This window comes from Tenrec ecaudatus, chromosome 9 (genome assembly GCF_050624435.1).
Source record: "Tenrec ecaudatus isolate mTenEca1 chromosome 9, mTenEca1.hap1, whole genome shotgun sequence".
NCBI classification, from domain to species: Eukaryota; Metazoa; Chordata; class Mammalia; order Afrosoricida; family Tenrecidae; genus Tenrec; species Tenrec ecaudatus.
In genome coordinates this window covers 147,251,845-147,277,740 of record NC_134538.1, presented here as the reverse complement: position 1 = coordinate 147,277,740, position 25,896 = coordinate 147,251,845, and the positions used below count along the sequence as shown (strand labels likewise).

General features: G+C 48.8%; 1 protein-coding gene across 1 annotated transcript in view; it reads right to left on the bottom strand.

The window, feature by feature from the left end:
* SND1 (staphylococcal nuclease and tudor domain containing 1) overlaps positions 1 to 25,896 on the bottom strand; it is a 484,534-nt gene that overhangs the window by 415,641 nt on the left and 42,997 nt on the right. The window contains exons 4-10 of the mRNA XM_075558633.1: positions 24,645 to 24,723; positions 22,885 to 23,045; positions 22,062 to 22,153; positions 21,180 to 21,338; positions 19,309 to 19,415; positions 14,788 to 14,878; positions 1,853 to 1,966 (exon numbers count right to left, since the gene is read on the bottom strand). Of these exons, the coding sequence (XP_075414748.1) occupies positions 1,853 to 1,966; positions 14,788 to 14,878; positions 19,309 to 19,415; positions 21,180 to 21,338; positions 22,062 to 22,153; positions 22,885 to 23,045; positions 24,645 to 24,723 (803 nt within the window). The remainder of the gene's footprint in view (positions 1 to 1,852; positions 1,967 to 14,787; positions 14,879 to 19,308; positions 19,416 to 21,179; positions 21,339 to 22,061; positions 22,154 to 22,884; positions 23,046 to 24,644; positions 24,724 to 25,896) is intronic.

The window sequence follows — 25,896 nt, the reverse complement described above, 5'->3', positions numbered from 1 at the left end:
ATAGGATGAACCTGAGCACAGTGAAGAAGTCCTGCTGGTGCAGTGGCTATGTAATGGCTGGCTAACCCTCAATGCCAGCTGTCCGGAACGACAAATCATTCCTTGGGGTAAAAATGAGGCTTTCTACTCCTGTAAAGAATTACAGGCTCTGAATCTCACAAGGCAGTCTGAAGAGGAACCCTGTTGGCACCGTGACCCCTAAGGCCAGCAGTCGGAAACCACCGTTCTCAGGAGAAACAAAAGCCCTCTACTTCCATAAAGAGTTAACATCTTGGAAACCCACAGAGGTAGTTCTACCCCGTGCTACAGGGATTCCATGAGTCAGAATGGACTCAATCAATGGCAGTGAGGATCCTGCCCAGTGAGAATATACATTCAAACATCTTCCTATCAGCCAGGAGGCTACGGGAAGCCCATTCTTTACCCCTTAGGAGTTCCAACAGATCTGGAACAAACTTAAATTTCTCAGTGGTAGGTTAGTTCTTACTCCAGGAAATCTGTTCTCATCCTAATGCCCCCACCTCCTGAAAGCTGCTTAAAATGCAGTGACATCGTCTGTATTTCCATAACGCTCTGGCGGGTGATGCAGGCCCAGAAATTAACGCTCAAGAAGCTCAAAGTTGTGGTTGCTGTGGGAACCTAATTCCCACTGTACGGCACAGATGCAGGAGCATGGACTCCTCCCAATGCTGATAAAATTGGAGATGGGTATTTACTCTGTGCAATGAGGCAGAGCTACCGTTACTGCAAGAACCTGATTTTGGCGTTTTTAGTCTTTCATGCATTTTAAATTCTCAACCTCACCGCAATCCTGCTCGCTGCATCAAATTCCCTCCTCTGTGGAGGGAAAGGGGGAGCTGCCAAGCCCATCCTGTATGGGTTTTTTATGCACGAGCTGATTCAAAAGACAATCATGATATTTTTATTTTACTCTTACAGGCTGTCTATAAACTCTCACACAAATGAAAACCAGGCATGAATTTCACCTTGTGAACGCGCCAAGACATGCATACGTGCAAAACATCAGGAAAGGGAACTATGCCTCTTTGGAACAATGGGAGAGAACCACAAAATGTAGTGACCTGGGCGATGGACTTCAATCACGCTGGTGAAACTCCCACACGTACCCAAGCCCTTGCCTAGGGCCCTGGATCTCACTGAGGACGCCACTTGGGACTGCTGCAGTGAGCCAACACAGTCAGATGCAGGCTTCAGTCATCCGAGGTCAAGAAAGCCACAGGCACTCCAGACTCAAGCAGACAGACAGAAAGATGCTGCGTCTTCCACCCCTATTCCCAACCACTCTTAACTCACAAAGATGGAAAGAAAACGAACAAAGAATTTGAAACAGAGTTGCTACCTGCAGGCTGAATAGCAACGCTTGGGAGTTTTCAACCAAAGTCTAATTTCTCAAAAAGGATCTGAATCGTAGGTGTTGGTCAGGTGAGAACACCCCCGAACCCGCAGTGAAAAGATCCAACTGTTGGCCCAAGCAGTGTAAGTATGCATGCTGGTTGCAGAAGGGGCGTGGGGGGCCTCAGGGCTCACCAGGTTTCGTTCCTTCAGAGAACAAAGGCACCTGGAACTATTCAACCACGACCACCTAAAGAAACGGAGCCTGTAAGCAGCCATGCCAGCCACAGACGTTCTCGAGTCCTTGTTGGCAAAGAAACACGAGCTTGTGGATAGGAGGGGGGGCTGCCCAGTGGGGGCCACGCTGCAAGCGCTGGGAAATCTGACTTGAGAGGCTTACGCTCCATGTCTCCTTACACTCCCATCTGTACATGGCACTAACGCCACAGCTTCTGGCTTCGGGCTGTTAAGGAAGACGTTGCTGCCTCCCCCTGCTTACCTGGGTGTTCTCCCCCTCCAGCCTGGGTGGTCGGATGCTAGACAGGTGGATGGTCTTGTAGTCCCCAGAGTTCAGCTTCACCACAATGGCATCAGCATTCAGCACCTGCATCACCTGTGGGCAAGAAAGCAAAGACACTGAATGTGGCAGTCCCCGACTCACAAGCGTCAGACTTACTTCCATCGTGGCCGGGAAGTGCGATCACCAGCCATTTGCTGGAGCATCAGGGCCATCCCTGATGATACAACCACATCGGAGAGAACTCTGCTGGCATTTCCAGTGCCTTCCTCCAGTTCCTCAAGAAGTCAGAGTCTACAGAGCATCTCCCAAGATGGGCACTCTTGTCTTGAAGAAGGCCTGTGGCGAGCGGAGTGGAAGAATTGGAAACCCAGGCTCTCCGTGCCACTGAAACTTTGCTTTTCAGTAGCTATTGAAAGCCTTGCCTTGAAATACGCTCTGAACTGAAATCAAAACCCCGGTCTCAATGTGAAGCTGGGAAAGAGGCAAGGGTTAGAGTGGAAGAAGGTACCAACCGTAGAGGAGAGGGAACCAAAATAGGATGCCCAGTGGAGATCAGACAGCCAAAGGCAAGTGAAGGGCAAAGAGAGCTGTCATCTCAGCGTGGGGAAGAAGAGGGCAGCTGTTAATCTCACGCACACAACATTAACTTGCAAAGATATTACTTGGGCTGTTCTGAAAGTCACCTCTTTTCCCCGCCACCCAAGCACTAATTTGGGCTTCTGTCTTAGAACCCAACATCAGTAACACTGAGTCTCATGCTCAGCTGAAACGAAAAAAGAGGGAAAAACAAAAGAGTAGCTTCCAGGCTGGGGTAACTTACAAGGCCATCTGTACGCAAAGAGCAAAGGCACGAGTCTCCCCTGTGGATGCCGTGAGCACACTAGCAATGGGTCCCGAGTACAGTTCTATTCCGAGGAGGCAAGGACCACCTCGGGGTTATTCCTGGGACCCGTAACTCAACGGCCTCCAATGGCCTCGATTCCATTCAGAACCCGTTGTCTCCAGGCGGTTTGGCTTTTTTGCTGGCAACACATTGTTCTGAGGTACAACTACAGACTACAGAATGCGGTCACCATCCACTTCACCTACAGAAACAAACTCCACTTTCCTGGGCATCAAGCAGGCTCCTTCAGGGGCCACTAGACTAGAGAACAAACTCAAGGGGTCAGGCAGGCCCCCTGGAAAAAGCCCCTTCAGCCTTTATGCCTAAAACAAAAGGAGCTAGACTCTGCCCCTTACTTGTCAGGGTGGGGTTCATACTAATCGGTACCTGAAAGGGCACCTCACTTACTGCTCCCTGGAAGGATCTTTTAGCATCCAACATAACCATTCACTTGCAAGATCCACCGAAAATCGTTACTCCCTGCCTTTCCCAAGGAAGCTGCCAACTGTCCACCAAAAAGAGCAAAGAACGTTTTGAAGGAGAATCTGAAAACCAGGGAAAGATGACGCATGCCGGGAAAGGGCAGGTGGTGCGTGCCGTCACACAGAAGGGATGGAGAAAGACGGGCAATTGTTGGAACCCAGCTCTTAGGGCCACACAGGCTGAGTTGGCCTGACATGGGGGAGGGGGTCTCTCTGGGGTTCACTACTGTGCTGAGTGAAAGCAGTGGAGGGTACAACAGTCTAGTGAGGAAACGCAAGAAAAGGCTTGAAAAAGAGCTGAGTAGGAAGGGCAGGGGGCGAGGGGGAATGAAATATAATGCCCTCCCCGACATAAGATTAACCTGCAACCTTGGCAATAAGCACAGCAATTTTATATGAGAGTCATGAAGATTCAACACTAAATCCCAGATAGCCTGAGCCCACAGCTCATCTGGCCAGAGAACTTTGGGAGAGCTCAAGAAGAGCCAAAGGCCCGATCTACGAGCACGTGAGGGCCAGGCTCAGGGCTGGCTGTCCTGTCACAGGTGGTAGTAAAGGCTATAACCAGTAACCAACCAGGTGTCATCAAGCTGACTCCTATGCACGGCGAACCTCTGTATGTCAGAGTAGAACTGTGCTCCGACGGGTTTTCAATGGCTGGTTTCTCAGAAGCGCATCTCCTGTATTCTGACCTCAGGAAGACTAGCCTTTCAGGTAGCAGCCGTAAGTGGACTGTTGGCACCTTCGGTGGGCTCCACTAAAAGGTAGAAACCGAAAATCAAGCCAAAGGCCATCCAGTTGTTTGTAACTCGTGGGAGAACTGCACACTGTGGGGTGTTCAATGGCTAGGCTCTCTTGGAAGTAGATCTCCTGGGGAAAGGGGGTGGATTTGAACTGACAATCTTTTTTTTGGGGGGGTTAGTAGCCAATCACGTAACAATTTGTGATACCTTGGGTAGGAGTTCTCAGCCTTCCTGAAGTCTCGGCCCTTTCATACAGTTCCTCATGTTGTGGTGACCCCCCCATCATAAAATTATTTCCATTGCTACTCCATAACTGTCATTTTGCTACTGTTCTGAACTGGGCGACCCCTGTGAAAGGGCCGTTTGATCCCCAAAGGAGTAGAGACCCACAGGTTGAAAACCGCTGACCTAGGGACTTCACAAAAGGGTAGAAGCCCAAACTCAAACCCATTATGTCACGTCTATTCCTATCCTCTGTAGCTACCTACAGAACAAAGGAGAATCTCCCCCTGGTGTTGAACCACCGGTTAGCAGCCCAGCGCTTCACCACTGAACCAGTAGGGCACCTACAAAAGAGTACACCAAATATCAAGCCCACTACCATTGAGTTAAAAGCAACTCAACTTTAGGACAAAATCTGGATTTCCCAGATTTTAAAATCGCACGAGAACAAACAGCCTCACTCTTTCTCACTCAGAGGGACGGGTACACTCAAGCTACTTCCAAGATGCCAACAGGACTTGTTACAAAAGGGCACAAACAGAACCCAAACTCACTGCCATCGACTAATAGCAACACCCTGCGGGTTTCCATGATTGTAACTGTACTCGAAGAGAAAGTCCAGTCTGTCTACCAAAGAGCTTCTTGATGGTTTCAAACTGCCAACCCTTCAGCTCAGAGCCCAACACATAACCACTGCACCACCAGGGCTCCACACAAAAGGGTAAAGGGCCCTCTAAATCAGCGGCTCTCGACCTGTGGGTCGCGACCCCTTTGGAGGGTTGAAAGACCCATTCACAGGGGTCGCCCGATTCATAATAGTAGCAAAATGACAGTTATGAAGTAGCAACAAAAATAATTTTATGATTGGGGGTCACCCCACCATGAAGAACTGTATTCAAGGGTGGCGGCATTAGGAAGGTTGAGAACCACTGTGCTAAATCAAAGAATCCTTTAAGGCAACCAATTCCTTCAACCCAGCCCCAAGGAAAAGGGGTCCATGAGTACAGAACGTATAAACAAAAGCATAGGTTCTGTCATTGAAAAGAAGGGGGGACCGTGAAAACCAATAGTATTTCCCTTATTATCTTGACAAAATAATGCCCAGTAAAAGTGTTCCTCATAATGGAATCTCCCTGCGACTCCTTAAGAGATACCTGCATTGGTTTCCACAATTAGCCTCCTAGAAAGGCCCGGCTAATGATTTCTCTAGCCTTCAGAACCCGTGTTTGGATAAAAGGAAGGTGTCACAGAATGGATGGGAGCACATCTGAGGAGGGGGAGCCGGGGGGTGGGGGGGTTTGCCCATGGCCCGGGTTCTTGACTGTGTGAGCTTCGAACCAGAGAGGAGAGAAAATTCCACAAGGCCCTATCACGCAAACAGCCGGTACATCAAATCGATACTGTCCCTCTCTCAAACCAACAGGACTACTGCCACAGGGGGGTAGAATCCTCAGGCCTTTCCAATGCATGCCTAATCACCAGGTCTCCAGAATCCCAATGCTGGAGAGACCTATGCCCTACACCCTACACGGGCACCAAAAGGAACTCTTCTTCATCTGCCAATCGCCAGAAGCATTCGGGAAGCTCCTCTCATGGAGCCTCAAGGACTCTCGACAGCCTCCACTGGGAGGCGCAGAGCCAGGAAGGGGGTCTTCGTGCTCACACCTCGCCCCCGGAGCCCAGGTGGGAAGATCTAAGCATGGCCCAGTCTCCGTCACCCCTCCAATGTGCTAGCAGCCGCCGTGGCAGCAGACAGAGCCTCGGAGCCATACATTTGAGGCCACAGCCACAGCCTCTCCCTGATTAGAAACCTCCTCTTCAGGCACTGCAACTAAATGAGGGCTGGCTCTCTGCTGACGGAGCAGAGGGAGGGAGTGTGTGTAGTTTGTACAGATGTTTTTTATGCCCCTGTAAAGGGTGCCATTACTATCCAGAGAACAAGCAGCTCCAGAGCAGAGACAATGCAATAAGCAATCAAACCCTGGTTGCAGCCATGTTCTGGGCTGCAAGGGGATGCAGCCTGCTCGTTGGCTCCGTCAGGACCGAGCTGGGAGAAGTCATGGCTCTTAGAACTTTCCTCAAGAAAACGTTTCAGTCTGTCCTCATGGCTCACTTTCGCCACAAGCTGTGGATTCTTAATCAATCCCACCCACATCCACCGCCTGTGCAACACAGACGAGGGCAGTCATAGGCCTCAGTCGGAGCCGAGCCTCAAGGCCAAGGATCCCCATTTCTTGAAGCCCAATTGTAAAGGCTTCCCGATGACAAGGCTACGTCTGCCACACATCAAGAAGGGCTGAGTCGGAGAGAGGGGATAGCTGTCCCTCCCTCTGGCTTCAGGTCACACTCCGTGCCTGCCCGTAGGGGGCCACTAGTGCCCAGCCTCTCAAGAGCCTTGCAATGTGCATCCATCAAACACAAAGAGCCATACAAAGCCTCCTGGGCTAGAGCACCTACAGCAGCTCCCACGCTGCCCAAAGGTGCAGCACCACACCACACAGGTTCTCCAGGCACTACAAGGGACGTGTCCTTGATGAGACCAGTCATACTGGGACAGCAAATGCCTTTTATTCAGAAATTATTGACAGTCAAATGCTGTTCTACTCCCAGCAGCTGGATACTACATCAGTCATCCCAAAATCCACGCTGAAGATATGATGGCAGTACTAAAAGTGGATGGAATCCGAAATACACCACACCCATCCCAGCAGTGTCCTGTGCTCAGTACCTGGGCTCCCTTCAGACCCCAGAAAACACAGTTGCCACCCGTGTCTGTAACACGGAGCCAACCATGGGCAATTCTCCAAGGGAGACACCACCCAGCCCCAAGCGCAAGCAGAGCAGAAGGCAGACATCAGACAGGCTGTGGTGGAGGACTAACTTCCTAAACCTCTGGCCAGTGTTCCCCCAAGCTCCTCCATGAAAACGAGGGAGGTCTGAGGGACTGTCACCACCAAAAGAAGCAACCTGGGCAATGGAAGGTAACAGGACTCCCCAGATGGGGCCCTGGGGGCAAAGAGACATTGGGGAAACACTAAGGAAATTCAAGGGGAAAAACGTACTGCCACTGCATCCAGTCCGACTCCTGGCTGCCGGGTAGAACTGCCCCTGTGGGTCTCAGGCTGTAAATCTTTACAGGAGCAGAAGGTCTCAACTTCCCGAGCAGCGGCTGGTCCATTCAAATAGGTGACCTCATAATTAGCAGCCCAAAACAAAACCCACTACCCCACCAGGGCTCCTTAAGGAAACGCTCACTAACTCACTGCCATCAAGTCAAGGCTGGCTCATAGAAACCCCTGTGCGTTTCCAAGACTGGAACTTGTTTACAGGAATAGAAAGCCCAACCTTTCTCCTGCAGAGCTGCTGGCAGTTTTGAACCGCTGACCATGCAGATTGCAGCCCAATTCGCAACCACTACCCTACCAGGGCTCCTTTGAAGGAAATTAAGGATGTTTAATTAATGATGATGTAGCTATATTGGCACATGTACTGTACTTGATATTAACAGCAGAGAAAAGAATTGGACAGGGGACTTATGGGAAACTGTACTATCGCCCAACTTTTCTGTAAATCTAAAGCTATTCTGAAGAATAAAAATGCTTAATAATAATCAGGGGAGGTACATTAAATATGTATTTGTAAATATATGTTAGACAGACATAATCCTCATAATTCAAGCCTAACCTGTAAAGCGAACCTTGGTTTCTCTTGGGCCCGACCATCCTCAGAGGACTTCCTTCTCACTTCAAAGTCATGACCAGAGTTCAAGGAAGTAGATTTTAGTTTTTAGTTCTCTTGCCAAATGGAAACACCCTGGAGCAATCAGGAATATTAAAATGTAGCCCTCTTTAACAATCACCTCAAAAAGCCAACTATGATTAGAAAGGCAGCGTACACGCGCACGCACACACACACACACACACATCATGGCCAAACACTAAATACATTCTAGAATGTCCCCACTCCATGGGTAGCTTATAACCTGACCTCTACAAGTAGGCACGGCCTCCAATGCCAGACTAGTAACTACTGAGACCAAACCCCCACCCACCCCCGCAGAACCCTAGGGGGTAAGCACCTTGAGGGCAGGAACCACTTCTTAGTCTTTTGCACCTTTCTAAGTACCCAGCGTGGGCTCTGTGTGTTTAAGCCGGCTCCCACTGGAGTCTCCCAGCAGGCAGTGCAGCCAGGAGGCGGTATCTCTTGAGGACATGCTCCACTCCACCCCCGACCGTGCTATTCGGGTCTGTGAAATCCACAAGGCCCAAGGACCCAGCAGCAGGGACAGGGAGCCAAGCCACGTGCTCAGGGGACCATATGGCCACAAACAGCACAGATCAGCTAAAACGCCACAGGGAAAGCAGGCAGGAAGCTGGCAGGCCACGACAGGCACCAAAGTCTCAAGCAGGCTCAGCTAATCACTGTGAAGTGAACATGCTTCTCTGCTAACCTGGAGCGACAAGAGCCCTCCCTTGCGCTTCCGTCCTTAAGCAGGAGAGCTGCTTAAGTCAGCGATGGGAGCGAGTCTTTCAACAGGCCGTGGAGATTCAACAGCCTCAGATGCGAGCCTCCAGGCAAAGCATCCACAACCTGGCAGCAGCTCCAGAGGTTAGCGTTAGATGGGGCAGAGGTCACCTTTCCCTGGCTTGGCCAGCTACTTAGGCTGTGTCCAGTGCAATCACACAGGACCTCAGCAACACACAGCTGTGACCTCAGCATCACACAGCCCTGAGAGACTAATCGACTCCTCCCCTCTGAGGACTGGGAAGACTGAGTGTTGGGAGGCACAAGGAACTTGTTTCGGTGTCCTTGAAAAAGTCATTCCATACTAAAAGACATTTTTAAAACCAAGAAAAATGCCCACAAAAACTACGGCTAGGTTCTCGAGGATGAAAAGCAGTACAGGGTTTTCCCTTCTATGCTGAATACTGACACAGGCAGCTTTCCACACCAGGGGACAGCAACCTCAGGCCCGAGGGTCATCCTCCTGCCCACTACCCAGCTATAGGCAAAATTTCATTCCAACACAGCCAACCACTTTCACCCATATTGTCTATGATACAATGGCAGAGTGGAGTCGTTTCCCCAGGAGATGCACAAGGCACATAAGGACCAAGCATGTTCATGCCGTGACCCTCTAAGAAAACGCTCGCCCACTTCGGCTCCACAAAACATCAGGAAACCAATGTACTTACTGGTCTCTCATGGGAAATACTGCAGGAGAACTAACTGGGGAGAATGTCTGTAAAGATTCCTAAGGAAGTAACCGCCAGTTACAAGGGCACTCAGTGAAAAGAACATTCCACAACCCGTCTTCTAAAAGGAAACGTCCACTATGTGAACTAGCTGCCTCCTGGGAAAAGTGTGGACTAAATTATGGGCACCTTTACAATGAAATATTATGCACCTATTAAGGAAATTGACTCAAATGTTTACTCTGATTCTCTCCCTAACCCTTGAAAAGTGAGAATTCCGGGATTTATTGGCTGTTAGGGACCCAAGCCTAACAGGATCGAAGACAATGGGAGAGGAGAGACCAGTCATGAAACTTTGGGATCTGGAAAGCAGATGGCAAGTGGCAAATGGCCCCACAGACTCACAAAAGCTGAATCCTGAGCCAGCGGCAAGAAACTCCAGAACGGATCCAGGTCACTGTAAGCCCATCACCCGCAGAAGACTTAAAAATGGCCGACATCCTGTGTCAGATGGTGGCGACAATGGGGCCAACAACGAGGCTCCAAACCTGTGCAAGCAGCAGCTGGACTCCCCAAGTCCCATCCACACGCTCAGTGCTGCTAGGGCAGAGCTTCGAGGCCTCGTTCTTAAATAAGAGGGACAGGCAGGACTCATGCGAAAGCTAAGGAAGGATGGACCGTGAGAGCTAAGAGAGCAATAGCCGAAGACAGACAGGCAACGTGGAGAAGACCGACAGTGCAGGGAGCAAAGAACTTCAACACAAATATCATTGATTCCTGAGACAGCTAAAAGATGACTGGCAACTAGGAAACCAGAACTGGACGATGAGAGTTTAATACTATTAATAAAAAGACATCCTGCAAACAACAACAAAAAAAAGAATTTGGAAATTAAAATATACACTATTATAAGTGAAATGTTCACTAGGAGGGCTGAAAGATAAAAATGAAGAAATCCACAAAATAGAACAGAAAACACAGAGATCCAGTAGACTGGTCCATAAAGTATGAGATCCAAATGGTAGGAACTCCTGCGAAAGAACACAGCAGGCCCAGCTGGGAAGCGATGTAGAACTGAAGCCGTTAGTCCCGGGACCCAAGACCTGACACAGGAAGCATAGCACGCTGACACGGAAATGAAGCGCCTGTCCCACCTGTCCGGCGGGACATTTCTGAAAACTGGGATCAAAAAGAATTTGCCAAAAGCTTCCAGAAAGGAAGAAAAAACAGATCGTGTAAGGATGAGGAAGTGGGCAGGCTACAGACATATTTTTTTTTTAAAAAAAGGAGGCGGCCTGGGACACAACGGTGAAGCCCTCCGCGTACAACCCAAAGGCTGGCAATGCCAAACCAACTCTGCCCGGGCTGGCAAACTCATCCCAGAGCTCAGCCGGAGGAACGCTTGGGCAGCCCTACTCCTTCTTGTAGGGTCACTGCGTTGGAATCAAGACCACAGCATGTCATGACACACATATAGACGCACACACATACACACATTTGCTCAAAGACAGCAGAGCCAGCAATGTCTTCGCATTCCTGAATGAAAGCGGTTCCTCACATACAGGTAATTCTACACCCAACTCTGGTGAGTCTAACTGTAGGGGGGAAACGCCTCCGAACTTGACCTCCCACGCACTCACTCCGGAAAGCTCCAAGTGGGGTATCATCTCAAGAGGAAGCCACGAGACATTGCAGCGGGTTCCTACCCAGGAGCGGGTGCAAGGACTCCCCAGGATAAGGGTGAAGCGATTCCAAGACGCCAGGTGTGTTCACAGGCAAAGTGAAACACTCCTCCAGATGGGGGCTGGGCAAAAGACTCCAGGAAAATATTATTGGAAAAGACAGTACTGACAGACTGAAAGAGATACAATTTAGCCAACGAGCAGAGTCTGGGGGTTGAATTGAGAAGTATGTATGCGCAAATTCATGAATTAAAAAATGATTGCCTGCAGGGAGAGCAAAAAATTGTATAGGAAATGAAAAGTAATCATAATAATTCGACATGGCTCAATGGTGTTTAGCATTTACTAAGTTGTAAACACTGAATATTAATGGAACCAAAATTACGATATCATTATATTGGAAGGATTGAGGGAGAGCATGTGTGCTGATGTGACTATGTCTGCATGTGGGGGGGGGGACCCTAAATCCACATCTTCCGCAGCGTGAAGGAAAGAGATCATGCTTGAAACTGGATAATCAAGTAACAGCAATATAAACATTTTCTCAGCGATGTGGATTAGCTGCGAGTCCAAAGTGGCTGCCTCCAGGGAGAGAGAATGGAATGCCTACATTTCCTAATACATATGCCTCTGAAAGCCCTGAAACGTTTAAGTACTGAAAATGAACATTTAAGAACTTCAAAATCATACACACATGAATCCTGACCACTGCTACTCAGGTGCTGCCAGTCTGTAAAGAGATAAGAAACTCCTGCCAGAAGTAAATCCGCGCCACCACCAAGCACACGGCTGATGTGTGATTCTGCAGTAAACGATCCTTAATGAGGGGAGCGATGACCTTCTGGCACGAGGCGCTCTCTCTCCCATCCAGGTACTGCGAGTGGGGCTCGCAGAATCAAGAGCAGGCAAATGTCAGACTGTTGGGACAACCCAAACTCTGCTACTAAACCACAAAGGCAGCCAGGGACAACACTACGTGAATGGGCAGAGGTGTGTTCCCATTTACTTATAACACTGACATTGGAATTTCATATACTGTTCATATGCCAAATGATAATGTTCTTCTTTTGTCTGGTGTTCAACTGTTTACAGATGTACAATCCACTCAGAACTCCCAGGCCAAACAAAAACAAGTGAAGGCTAGAACTTAGCAAGACACCCCCCAGCTATGGTTTGAGTCCTGGTTTAGAATCAACTTTGGCTTTGTTCGTTTTACAGTAGCTTCGGCACAGAGGCTTTGATCTGGGTGGTAAGAATGTGGGTGTTTCTTGCTTGTCGTCTTTGATATCCTTTCCTGCATTAAAAAGTAAAACAAATACTGGAGGAATCTCACAAGCTCAAGACAATTTTAACACTTATTTGCATTTTTTTTCACTCTCTATTCTTTAGATGAACCTAAATTTACACCTAAGATTCTACTGGAGACCAGTTGTTCCTTATAGTCTTAAGTTAGATGATTCTCTGGGTAAGCTTCTCTATTCAGGAACTGTAATTAATAAAATGCCTCACCTGGACTTGAAAACATACACACACACACACACACACACACACATACACACACACACACACACACACACACACCCCTCTCCTCATAGAGAGACTAAATGACCCCACAGCCAGCTCTCTCTTTTCTAGTTACCAGTGAAGTAATATTTCAGACCAGAGCAAAGGTACTGGCTCAGTCATCTAATCCTATTTCTTCAGCAATGCCTGAGTGTCTCAATTAACAAAGCCTCAACACCCTTCAAAATCTTCAGTTTTCCTCCAAATTCGGTTGCAGCCAGTGCAAGAGGGAGGGACTGGCAGAGAGGTGGGTCTGCTCAAGCTTCAGCAGTCACTTGACACACCACCACAGAGACAAGAATGAAGAGCAGAGAGCCTGCCTTGTACAGTGAGTGAACCAATCTCCCTTCGATGGTGTGTGTAGTTAAGAGTCCTGTAACACAGAGCAGATGACGAGACACAACCCCCCCCCCCCCATGTCCATGTCTCCCAGCTCCCAGGCAGGAAGCAAAGGGCCCCTATGGTCAGTGCAAGACCTGAGACTGCTGCCACTCACGTCCAGGAACAGAGGTGGTGGTGAGGCTGACAGCTGCTGGGAGCCCACCTCCAGAACGTGGGGAGAGAGAGCACTTGAGCACACTTTGACCTTCTGCCCTGGGGATGATGAATCAGAAAGTTTAGAAGAAACTCAGCCAGTTCCTCAGAGACTTTGCCAAAAATGTTACCTTTCAGAGAGAAACAGCTTCAGGATTTCTCAGGCTGACGGTGCCACCTAGTGGCTTTCCATCCCAAACTATCCATGGAGCTAACTGGCCTGGCCACCGTAGAGAACATGGCTATTTTAACCACTCTTACTTCACCTGTCGAGACACCAGCTTCCAGCATCTCTTGACAAAAGTGAAAACAACTTCTGGACAACAATTTTACTACTCAAGGTTCCAAACCCTCCAACTCAGGGTTAAAAACCCCGCAGTTTACAGTCTGTCTCATACAACCAAGTAATTCTCTACCTGCCCCTTCAGAACACTTCACAGAAAACTCACCTCCATCAAGTTGATGTTGATGCGCGGCCGGCCAAATAGGACAGGTTAGAACTGTGGGTTTCCCAGACTGTCACTCTTTAGTAGAAAGCCCTATCTTTTTTGCTGAGGAGCAGCTGGTGGGTTCGAACTGCTGACTTTGCAACAGTCAAAGAGTAAGTAACCACTACACCACCAGGGCTCCATGCCGTCTCTAACAGGACACACGAAGGGAGGAAAGCTCTCGATGAGAAACACTGTGTCAGGCAAAGTTCAAGATGATGAGATTTCCAAAACAGAAAAGAAGCTTCGGGTCATCTCGCTCGGCCACAGGAAATCTCAGGGAATGTCATTTACTAAGCAAAAGGAAGCCCTAAAATTGAGAAATATGGCAAGGCGGTAATGTCTACAGCTTTAGCTCATTAATTCTAATGAACTTGTGTTCACTTGCAATGGACACTTTTTAAAGTTCTATGGCTTCTACACAGCACTTACAACACACCAACACACCAACACACACACACACACACACACACACACACACACACACACACACACACACACCATGGCCTGACTTGAAGTAATCAAGAGCGGAAGCACTTTTTTTCCCTCCTCTTTTCTTTTTTTACATTTTATTAGGGGCTCCTACAACTCTTATCCCCCAGATCCTGGATGCTTCCTCCCCCCAACTACCATGATCTGAATTCTACCTTGCAGGACTGGATAGGGCAGAGGTTGTACACTGGTGCATATGGGAGCTGGAGGCACAGGAAACCCAGGGTGGACGATACCTTCAGGACCAGGGGTCTGAGGGGCGATGCTGGGAGAGTAGAGGGTGAGTGGGTTGGAAAGGGGGAACTGATTACAAGGATCCACATGTGACCTCCTCCCAGGGAGATGGACGGCAGAGAAGGGGGTGAAGGGAGACTCCAGTTAGGGCAAGATATGACAAAATAACAATCTGTGGATTATCAGGGCACATGAGGGAGGGGGGAGCGGGGAGCAAGGGCGAAAAAAAAGAGGACCTGACGCGGAGGGCTTAAGTGGAGAGCAAATGCTTTTGAGAGTGATCAGGGCAGGGAATGTACGGATGAGCTGAAGCACTTCTTTCTGATTGTTCTCATCATTGCACATCACTACCACTCAACGGCCACAAGGCCTGTCAAGATGCAGAGAATGACTCACCTTGGCAACAAACTGCTTGTCCTTTTGGTCCAAATTCGCAGTGGGAGGCACATAGTCTCTCCATATCCTCAGCCTGCGCTCCTTGGCAAACCTGACAACAAAGCAGGGGTCCAGATCAGGAAGACAGGCTAGCTTGGTAAACAGAACCCCCCACCACCTCCACGGGAGCAAACAGCATAGAGCCCTAGACTACCTCGTGGGTAAGACTCCCCAGGAGAAAGTCCAGGCAAAAGAAAGCGTTAAAGCCAAGATGCATATACATTACAAACCCAGGGCTCAGAGCTCGGGGTCTAGCATGGAACTTGGCTAAGCCTGATCATTACAAGGCCACTGTGGCAATACAATCGGAGAGGCCTGCAGGAGCTTCTGAGGGACCTCCTTTTGCCCAGCCTTTAGATTACAAATGCAGAGCCAGTGTGCTCTGAAATGAAAGAATATACTTATCCATCTAAACAGTCTGTAAAAAGCGTCAGTCTGCTCGTTTCCGTTTGAACTATACACCCATGTCTCAGGTGGGAGACAAGAAAATTGGTTATAATATTGCATCCAAAAAAAAAAAGAAAAAGGATATTGCATCTAAAGAATGCGAAAAACAGGTTCAAGTTCACTGACAAGGATCGTAAAAATACCACATTGCCAATAATTTTCTTAGACACCTTTTGGGTCCAACCATGAGAAAGAAACGGAATATGTGCAAAGTTTAAAAAAAAAAAGCCAATGAACTGTCTGAAAGTCTAAGATACTTGGTACAATGGGAAAGAACTGATATTACTAATAAATATATTGTTAACCTCCTTTTCCAAGAAACAAGGAGTCGTGATGGGGTAGTAGGCTACTTGTTGGGCTACAATCCAAAAGATCAGCAGTTCAAAACCACTAGCCGCTCCTCGGAAGAAAGAGGGGGCTTTCTACTCCCAGAGATTCACACTCTCAGAAATTCACAAGGGCAGTTCTACCTCGTCCTACAGGGCTGCTGTGGGTCAGAAGTGACTCTGTGGAAGAGTCAGATAAACAGTAAAATGAGAAAAAGACAAAGTATGCACTAATTGTAAAACACATGAAGGACTTTGAACAACAGGAGGCAATAAGAGCATTCTGTGTCGCCGCCTCTGCACATCTGCGTGACCACAGCACACCAAGCAGGAGACAGGCAGGTAGATAGTACTGCGATGTAGTTTGAAATCTAAACCTGTTGGATATCTTCCACTTTGAGCGGTGGTCACTCTCCAAAAAAGCCATAAAGTCTTCTATGGATACTATTTTTAAAATGCAAGGAACTACTTTTATAGTACCCACTTCTTTCAAAGCCTGGTAGGAACGGAAAGAATGCCAAGATAAATTACCAAGTAAACTGGTACTTTAGAAGAGTAGTAGACTCAGGTAACTTTCGAAACCAAAACTACGGCTTCACAGAACATCAAAAAGAATTTGGAGCCCTGTCCAGAGGTGGCTTAAGTAGACAGACAAATCATTACAATGGGACATGCCAAGTTAGAGAGTAAAACATGCTCGGCATTTCTCAAGCAGATCTGAGAAACTGAAGAAAATATTCATGCCTCCATCGTAGTGAAGGATGCGAGGGGCAAAACCACCAACTGTCTGTCAGCCGATAACACGGCGGCGGCTTGCATGTTGCTGTGATGCTGGAAGTTTGAAATTGCTTTTCAAGTACCAGCAGGGTCCCCAAGGTGAACAGATTTCAGTAGCGCGTTTCCAACGAAGAATTAGACGACAAAGAAAGGGAAAGGCCGTCCACTTCTGGGGAATCAGCCACTGCAAACCTTACAAGTAGCAGTGGGTCACTGTCAGGCACTGAGAACCTCATGGCCGCAACGATCGTTCAAACCTAACAGCTGGGAGGAATGCTGTGAGACACAGGTTTGCTATGCGTCAGAATGGATTTGACCGTGCCTAACCACGAGAACTATGGACAAAAGACTGAGTGATGCAGGACGCACCAAAAGAAGAGGCAAGGTATACACAGTCACTGTGCCAAAGAGTCAACATTCAACCATCTGGGGAGGCAGCATGTGACCAAGAGCCAAGAGGACTGACAAAGGTACGCCATGGCACTACGAAAAACAAACAAACCCCTGCCGTGTCATCACTGCTGACTCAGAGAGACCCCTGTGGGGTTCTGAAGCTGTCCCTGTTTCCAGGTGGTTTCACACTGTCAACCATGTGGATTGCAGCCCAACTCGTAACCACTACACCACCAGGGCTTTAAAGGCAGGGACAAAAAAAACAAGACTCCAGGAACTGGTGGAATAAATACCACTGACATTTTTAAAAACTAATGTAAGAGCCGACGCATTCGCTTATCTATGTCAAGAAATTTGGAAGCCAACTACCTGACCAATGAAATGGAACATGCCTATTCCCCAAAAGGGTGACCCAACAGGTTGCAGAAATTATCGAACAATATCATTAAAATCATTTTAATTTGTGAAAGGTGATTCAAAAATGATTGCAGCAATATACTGACAGGGAATGGGCGGGAACTCAAGCTGGATTCAGAAGAGAAAGTGGAACAAGGGCAATCTGGCCTTCAAGCAGATAATGCCAGCAAGATGTTTACCTGTGTTTTATTGACTACAGAACGTCATTTGACTCTGTAGATCATGACAAGTCATGATTGTAAAGAATAGGAATTCTAAAGCACTTCGTGATGTCTGTAGGAAGCCTGTACACAGACCAGGAAGCAGTCTCTAAAAACAAGGGGACACTGTGGGATGTGCACATCAGGGATGTGCCCTTTCAGCGCACTGATTCCATCTGCATGCTGAGAATACTCTGAGAAAGCAGACCATGGGCGGAATGGAGGAAGACCTCGTGGGTCTGCAGTCTGTGGCATGCAGATGGCACACTCTTGCTTGCTGAAGATCCAGGACTGCGGCCTTCAGCATGGACTACAATTGCACTCACTGTGAAGAAGACCGGGGTCCTCACAATTCCATCAGTAGATTAATTAACATCATGATGAATGCAGGAAAAATTAAAGGTTATTTGCATCCACAGCCAATGCAGCAGTCAGGAAATCAAATGGCATATTGCGTAGGACAGATCTGTGGCAAGACCTCTTTAAGGATGTCACTTTGAGAACTAAGGTGTGCTTGACCCAAGTCATGGTGTGTAAATCACCTCAGATGTATGACAACGCTGAAACATGACTGAGGATGCCTTTGAACTAGAATGTTGGTGAAAAATATGAATGCACCACGGGCTGTCAGAAGAATAAACAAATCTGTCTTAGAAGTACAGTCAGAATGTTCCTTAGAAGGTGGCGTCAAAGCATGTCACACGTCATTCCTTATTTCAATCATGACAAGTAGAGTTGTGCAATTGCTACCACAATCAGTTTCCAAACACCCTTTTTCTACACGGACTCTTTGACATTGTTTCCCTTTTACCTGCCCCGCCCCCCCCACCCTCTACCCCTCTCCCCTCAACCCCTTATTCTAATTGCTGTCCCTATAGGTTCATTGTGCTTTTTTATCAGACAGTACACCTTTCTTGTTTATGCCATATCAAATGTCCCAGATAAGAATGTGTTTTTATAAATGCTTCCAAGTATTTGTGTATACAGGTAGAGAAGAATGCAAAAGAGCTAAGAAAAGGAAAGACGCCCACAGTCATGTCATTCATGTTCTCACTAATCTCTAGGATCTAAGTCTCAACAACAAAAATATACAAAATGGTTTGGATTTTATAAAAAAAATTTTCAGAACAGTTTATCAGGGCCATCATGGTTTTAGGGTTCTGAAATACACTGCACAGCCAATCGGGCAAACATCAGCATCAGAGATTCGTTGCCTTCTGCTGTCACTCAGACCCGGAAGTGGTGCCTGGGACCTCCCAGAGCTCCAGCTCCCCTGGTCTAGTTACCTGCGTTGTACTCTTCACACATGTCTACAAATAATGGAACATGACAGTTGAATGTTTGGAGTGTGCCTGCCTTCTTTCTTGAACATAAGCTATTTCTACTCTACAACAATAGGATGCACCAAGCAAAAACCATGACTCTGTCACCTCAGAACTGCATGAACACTTTCAATTAAATCACTTTCAAGTAAACTGGAGCGCTGGGCCTGACATCAGCAAGGAATGGCCCTGATGTAGCCCCCACAGGCTCCGTGCTGCCAACAGACCTGGTTCCGAACCCACGCCCCAGCGTCCCACACAGGAGAAGCCAATGTCACCTTCCTCCCACAAACCTCCAGTGTATTTCATTCTAAATCCCTCAAACCCAGAACGGCAACGAAAGACTTTGGGAACAGTGACCTGAAAACACGGAACAGACAATCCGGTGAAGAATCATGTCTGAGTGTAGCCCAAAGTCTTCCCCCACTAAGAAGGAAGCCCCTGCTCTGGCAGAGCCAGGATGCTAACGTCCCCAGGCCTGGACTGAACTGGCAGGCCAGGGCCACAGACAGAGGGGCGAGGGAAGGTGGCTGGGTGTCCTTCCCCCTTCCGTAAGAAGGCGCCACACTTTTTCAGGGGCCAGGTTCTGTTGGGTCTTACCTCTCAGCTGCCCTCAGCTTTTCTGCGCCCCGAGTGTAAACGGCGATGGACCAGTCCACACAGCGGGCAAAGCCTTCCTTCAGCAGGAGTTCCGTGATATTTCCGTTCTAAAAGACAAAACAGGAGATTGCGGAAAGAGAACACGCTTCTCCCAACTTCGGCAGTCAACAAGGCCACAATGCAGGCCGCAGGTAATTTTTTATAAAAGGTACCGTGGTTTTCCTTTACTAAGGGTAACACCCACACACACTCAAAAAATGAGGCCCTGCCCTGGTGCTCCTCTCAACGGCCTTGGCACCGTCTCCCAACACCCAGCGCAGTGGCGTGCATGTGAAAAGAGTCGGAGGAACGTTAGTGGCCCTGAATGGAACTGACATTTCAATAGCTCTTCTTGCGGGCAGAGCCAGATGCTCCTATGTAGTAGAGAGTATGCCCATTCTTGCCTTCCTGAGATCAGCACTTCCTCCCCTTTCACACGGGGAACGCTGAAAAGCAGGCTGAGTAGGGAATAACTAAAGCTACATTTTGTCCAGTGAATTATAAGTCACATTCTACTGTGACATCGAGCCATCTGGCAGGGCACAGTCAGGCAGCAAGCACTCCCAAGCAGCAGACCGGCCTTTGGCACATTCTAAACCGAGCCTGCGAACCTGTGCACAACTGCATCGTGGAGGAAATTCTACCGCCCAAGACAAAGGGACAGTCCCTTAACTCCGTGTCAGACAGTCCTCGGCAACCTGGGGGCCACAAAACCAATTATAACCCGCCTGTCAAGGGGCACACAGGGTTACCACTCCAACAACCATACCAAGAAACTATTTCTTAAGTGGGTGAGGGAAGACAGGACAGTGTAAGACATGACAAAATAATAATAATTTATAAATTATCAAGGATTCGTGGGGGGGGGGCAAAGGAGGGAGGGGAGCTGATAACAAAGGGCCAACAACTGTACAAATGTGCTTGACACGATGGATGGATGGATGGATGGATGGATGGATGGATGGATGGATGGATTGTGATAAGAGTTGTACAAGCCCCTGAAAAAATGATTTAAAAAAAAAGAATCTGTTTCTTACTTAAAAGCAGAGGTAAATGCAAAAGCCCTGGAACACACACAAAAATGTTCTTTTTAGCAAAAATTTTCCTTCATCACAGTTCTTCTCAAATCAGCTACTCCTTCCAAACTACACACAACGCCCCACCAATTGTATCCACCAGTCTCACTGCCACTTCTACAGGATGTTACAGCCTCCCATCCTTTCCTATTGGCAGCCTTGAGGACAAACACTTTTAAACCCACGACGATCTGAGAACAATTTTCTGGAGTTGAGAAGTTGCACAGGACAAGCCAATTCTATCAGATCATTGATGCCACACTATAAAATGCTTCAAAGTCAGTCCAAGCTAACTCTGCTGAGACAGAGGAGTTCTGGTGACATAGCGACTTCTGAGCTGAGTTGATAACTACAAGGTCAGAGGTTTGAACCCACCAATCACTCTGAGGGAGAAAGATGAGGCTGGGTCCATAAAAATTTAAAGTCCTAGAAACCCAAAGGGGTAGCTCATCTTTCCTAAGGGTCATTATGAGTCAGAATCACCTCGGTGGGCCAATAAGAGAAGGGGAGTGTTGGGAAGAGGAAGGGACAGGATCGCCCGGGTTGCTTCTAAGTCCAGGCCATTTCTTGTGTGCAGTGAGGAACTGCTCCATGGGGTTTCAAGGCTGTGACCTTCCAGAAGCAGATTACTAGGCATTTCTTCCAAAGCCCCTCTGGTTCCGTTCAAGCCACCCACCCTCAGGCCAGTGGTCAAGTGCTAACCTTCTGCACCGCCCAGGCACAGCTCTTCAGCCCCCAGACGGACAGTTCACTTACTGGGTGAAGGATGGTGCCCAGAATGTTCTGGTTGTGGCAGCTTTCCAGGATGATCTGAACATCTCTCTGGAGCAGTCGCGACTCGGTGAAAAATTTGGCTTCGGCAGCAAAAGGCTCTGGTGTTTCAGTGCCATCTGCTTCCCGTCGGAAACTTGGGCACTAAAGCAAAGGGGGGGAGGTGAGTGCCAGGGTCTGCAGGTGGGTGCCGGCACACACACAGGACCACACGAAGAAGCCCAGAGAGCACACCCAACCCCACCACCCCAACAACACCAGGTTGAGGACGTTCGCTCAAGTCTGTGAGGGCCTTTGAAAGACCAACTAGAAATGCCACCATCTCACACTTCTCAGTAAATAAGGTGAAACTGCCACATTATCATGGGGGACATGATTTGTATTATAACATAAGATGGTTCTTGGCAAAGAAAAAAATTCACCAATGCCTATCTTTAAATCCTTAATATTATTTTAAACAAAATGGATGTTTCTAAATGGCTAAAAGGGCAAGTTTTAAGAGTTCGAATTGACTTGGAGGACAGAGAGCTTTGTTTTGTTATTTATATATATTACCACAATTTTAAAAACTGTGTTTTAAATAGGTTCGAGATAGGGCTATTCAGCTGGCTGTGAGTGTCCCATCTCCCTCCCCAGGTCTAGTCTCAATCTCTCAGCCCAGCCACTCTAAACAAGCCCTGAGAACTAAAAACAGAAGGCCTCCTTCATCCAATCAGAATGATCCACATGTTTACACGCAAAACATGTCTGCAGCCCTCCACACTGACCCTACTCAGGAGAGAGAGGTAGGTCCTGATGGCATTCTCAACCTATCATCAAGTGCCTCCATCACACCCCAGCCCCACCCTGGGTCCTGGGTGGTCTGACCTTGATCCCTGACAGCATGACCGTGACCAGGTAGTGGTCTGGGAGGAGCAGGGCCCTGACCACACTGCCGTCCCGCACGTGCTCGATGATGGCTGCGTGAAAGAAGAAACCGCTTGAGTCATTAGCAAAGTCCTGCCCACCCCCCCACCTCCAGCTCCCTCACACCTTGTCCTACAGAGACCCCCGAGATGACCCCATGCAGTACTGGTGGGTACAACTGACTCTCCACAGAGTGGTCATGGGAATTCAGACCAGGCTCCCTTCTGTGTCCTCTGACCCTTCCAGAACCTCACACCTCCAACTTTGTTGTCCACAAGCAGGGCTGTGCATCTGAGTACCAGGTGGCTAGAAGGGGACGTGCCCCAGCAGATGTTCATTAATAATGGTAATAATGTTATTTCACTGGCACTGTGGTTAACAAGGTCATAGGGAGGGAGGGCCAAAACTATACAGCGTGTCACTACGAGGGGGCAGCAAAAGGTCTTGTAAAATTCCATCATCTCCTACTTCCATTTTTCAATACTTTTTTAAGCGCGATCATAGAAATAGTGTACACGTGTGTTCCTCCCTCACATTTCAAAGGTGGTATTTAAATGTTCACCTCTCAGAGACCAGGAAGACCCCGAGGTGCAAAAGCCTTGTCACAGGAAAAGCCCGCCCTGCCAGATAAACATATGCTGCATCTCTGCCAGCTGGGCTCCAGCCCCCTCCCCTGGGATACTAACAAAGCCAAAGGAAGGCTCCCGCGGTCTTCTGCGTCTCGAGAGCCAGAGAGCAGAAAGGAGAAACCCCCAGTGGGCAGCCGTGTGCCCGCCAGCCTCACCATTGACGGGCTTCTGGTGGTGGGAGTCCACAAAGTGCCTGGGGTTCTCAATGGTGTACTTGAGCTCGCGGATCGTGTGTGACCCGCTGCCCTCGCTCCACATCCCTTTCTTGGCTGCCTTTGCTTGTTCCTCACATTCTGAAAGGCGGTTCTGCTCGGGGCTGGAACATGAGACCCAGGAAAGGGAAGTTAGTGACAGCACCACAGGAATCCGACCTCTTTCTTCTCTGATGGGCAGTTTCTTCAGCCTCTCCTCCCCTGAGAAGACCAAGGCAGCCATTGCAGACGCAAGGCTGAGGCCTCGATCCACCGGGAGTGCAACTGCCAGCGGCCACACTGGCTCCCTCGCGCGCCCGAGGAAATTCTAAGGGCGTCTGCTGAGATGATCTGCCGGGAGAGAAAAAGCCCATCTCCTTACAGCCAGCACCAGTGATCACTAGACAGCAAGCTGGTGCTCAGAGGGGAGCCACGCCAGGGGGCAGAACGGCAATTAAGCACCCAGGATCCAGGAAGTAAAAGCCTGCCCCAGCTCAGCAGGACACAGAGCAGGGCAGGTGACTATAAGCCATCTTACTCTCTGCCAGTCTGGGAAACGGGGAACCTGTGTGTGGGAACATGAGTGAGCAGCATGACACTGTTATTACAGATAATGAATGACACCCCACACTGTTCGATGAGGCCAGCTAATTAAAGGCAGCTTGGAAATGGAAGGGTCCACCTTCACCTCAAAGGAAGCCAAATTCAGTTACGGCTCTAGGTTGCAAATACTGGACTGGGGACAGCTCATCCTTGTGCTTTCTTATGTAGACTGGCATGATCTATTGACTCGATCACCTGCTGAATATGGGGCTTTAAAGACTGTGCTCTCCTTGAACAAACATAACTGAAAATCCACCACATCGAGTCAATTCTGATTCGCAGTGACCCTACAGGACCGGGGAAAGGGCCTGTAACTCTTTACAGCAGGAGAAAGCCTCCCACGGAGCGGCATTAGGAGTTTGAGACCCACTGCTCTAAGGTACAGATTTTGCCTTGCATTCTACATGCTCACCCCACTTTATTTCTCACTAAACTTAGCCCTCGCATCTGATACATTCCTAAATGTCAGTGGTTCTCAACACTCCTGATGCCGCAACCCTTTAATACAGTTCTTTATGTGGTGGTGACCCCCCCGCCCCAACCATAAAACTATTCTCGTTGTTGCTACATAACTGCACTTTTGCTACTGTTATGAACTGGGCGACCCCTGTGAAAGGGTCGTTCAACCCCCAAAGGGGTCGGGACCCACAGGTTGAGAACTGCTGCTACATATGCTTGTTTAGTGACTTACTGCAGCCCACAAACAGTGGGCAGAGGCTAAATCTGTTCCTGGCTCTCTTCTCAGTGCCTGGCCCATAGCTTGGCACCTAGTAAAGTGTGCAACAGATAGTTTAGAATGGATGGGTGGGCAAACACTGGGGGACTGAGTTATCTACGGACTGGACTGTGCTAGAGCCCCAGTGAGCTGTCTGAGTATGCAGAACAGAACCAGCTGCCGGGACTCAAAGGCATTGCAGTGGCAGCCACCACCCCAGAATGGGAAGTGACTCCTAGCTCAGAGTAATCCACACCAGTGCTCGAATGTCCTGGAGGCCGCGAGAGCATCTAAACCTCCCCGGCTGTGGGGAGGAAGGCGAAAGGGATGAGAATTCAGCAAAGCCAGTTCTGCCTCCCTTGAGCACACCCAGCTCAGACCGGGTCTGAGAGTACCCCGGACTTACTTGTTGGCTCTCATGCCTTCTCGCCGAGTGGCCAGGCCCTCTGCCACCAGAGACTCTGCGATGTTTTCCCCGTTGGTATCTGCAGCAGGAAGCAGGGGAGAGAAAGGGGATGAAAAGCAAGGCCCAAACCAGCCTCCTGCAAGAGGGACCAGTGTAACCCTGAGCTCTTCAGGAAGCATGTTGCCAGAGAACCGGATCGGGCAGAGCTGCAGCTTGGAGTTTCTCAGGAAACCTCTTCTCTCAGGATGTGGAGACTGGAGAACCAGAAGTTCTTTAAACCTGCTTCTTCAGAGGGTTTCTAGTTTTCTAACCAAAGGCAGTCTTGGAGCTGCAGGAGAGCAAGTCCCAGGCAGCCCAGGAGAATAGGCAGGCCGACAATGGGCAGAAGCCTGGGGCTAAATAAACATCCAGCCAGGGAGCAGCTGCGGGTCTTAGAAAGCAGGCTTCGATCCCTCTCCACATCTTCCGTTCCCCACCTATAAAAGGAGGTCAGGACTTGCCTGCTGGGGTTTTGTGAGAAGTAAATAACAGACATACTCCTTGGGCACAGGGTCCCAGACACATTAAGAATTTCAACTACTGCCTGCAGCCTGCACAACCAACTAGCCAGGTTCATTTACAAAGGGAGCCCAGAAGGTTTGCCCTTGACGACTGATCTAAAGGTTAGTGGCTCAACCCCACCCAGGGGTCTTCTGGAAGAATGGCCTAGTGAGACATTTCTGTTAAACCATTTACAGCGATTCCTACTCTGTAAAAGCGCGCATGTGTGTGTGAGAGAGAGACAGATGTCCATGGGGTATCCCACCTAACAGGCTGGCTGCTGCCCTCAGAGGTGCTGCAGGGCAGCACCTGGATCTCACCGCACACATAGCAGCCTTCCAAGCAGGCGGGAGAGATGAAGCAAAGCCTAAAACCCCACCTGGCGAGGTCCTTCCTACCTGGGCACTTGAAACATTAATGCATTTCCCAGCTACTGAAAAAGCTTTTAGGCTCTGTGCAGTCCCTTAAATCTCTGTCAGCCAAAACGATAAAAGAAGACATCTATGAGGAAATCTCCACATAAAAATCTTTAATATGGCAGAAAACATACTCCCAAGTAAATGCAAATGCGGTGATGGAACTGACAGGGAGTATCAGCACAGAATAATTATGCCGTCTACACATCTACTTCTGCAGACAGACAAGTGTGCTCACCCCCACCCCAACCCCCCGGCCCCAGTGTCCCATGCTCCTGCCACAGAGAAGAGTGAAC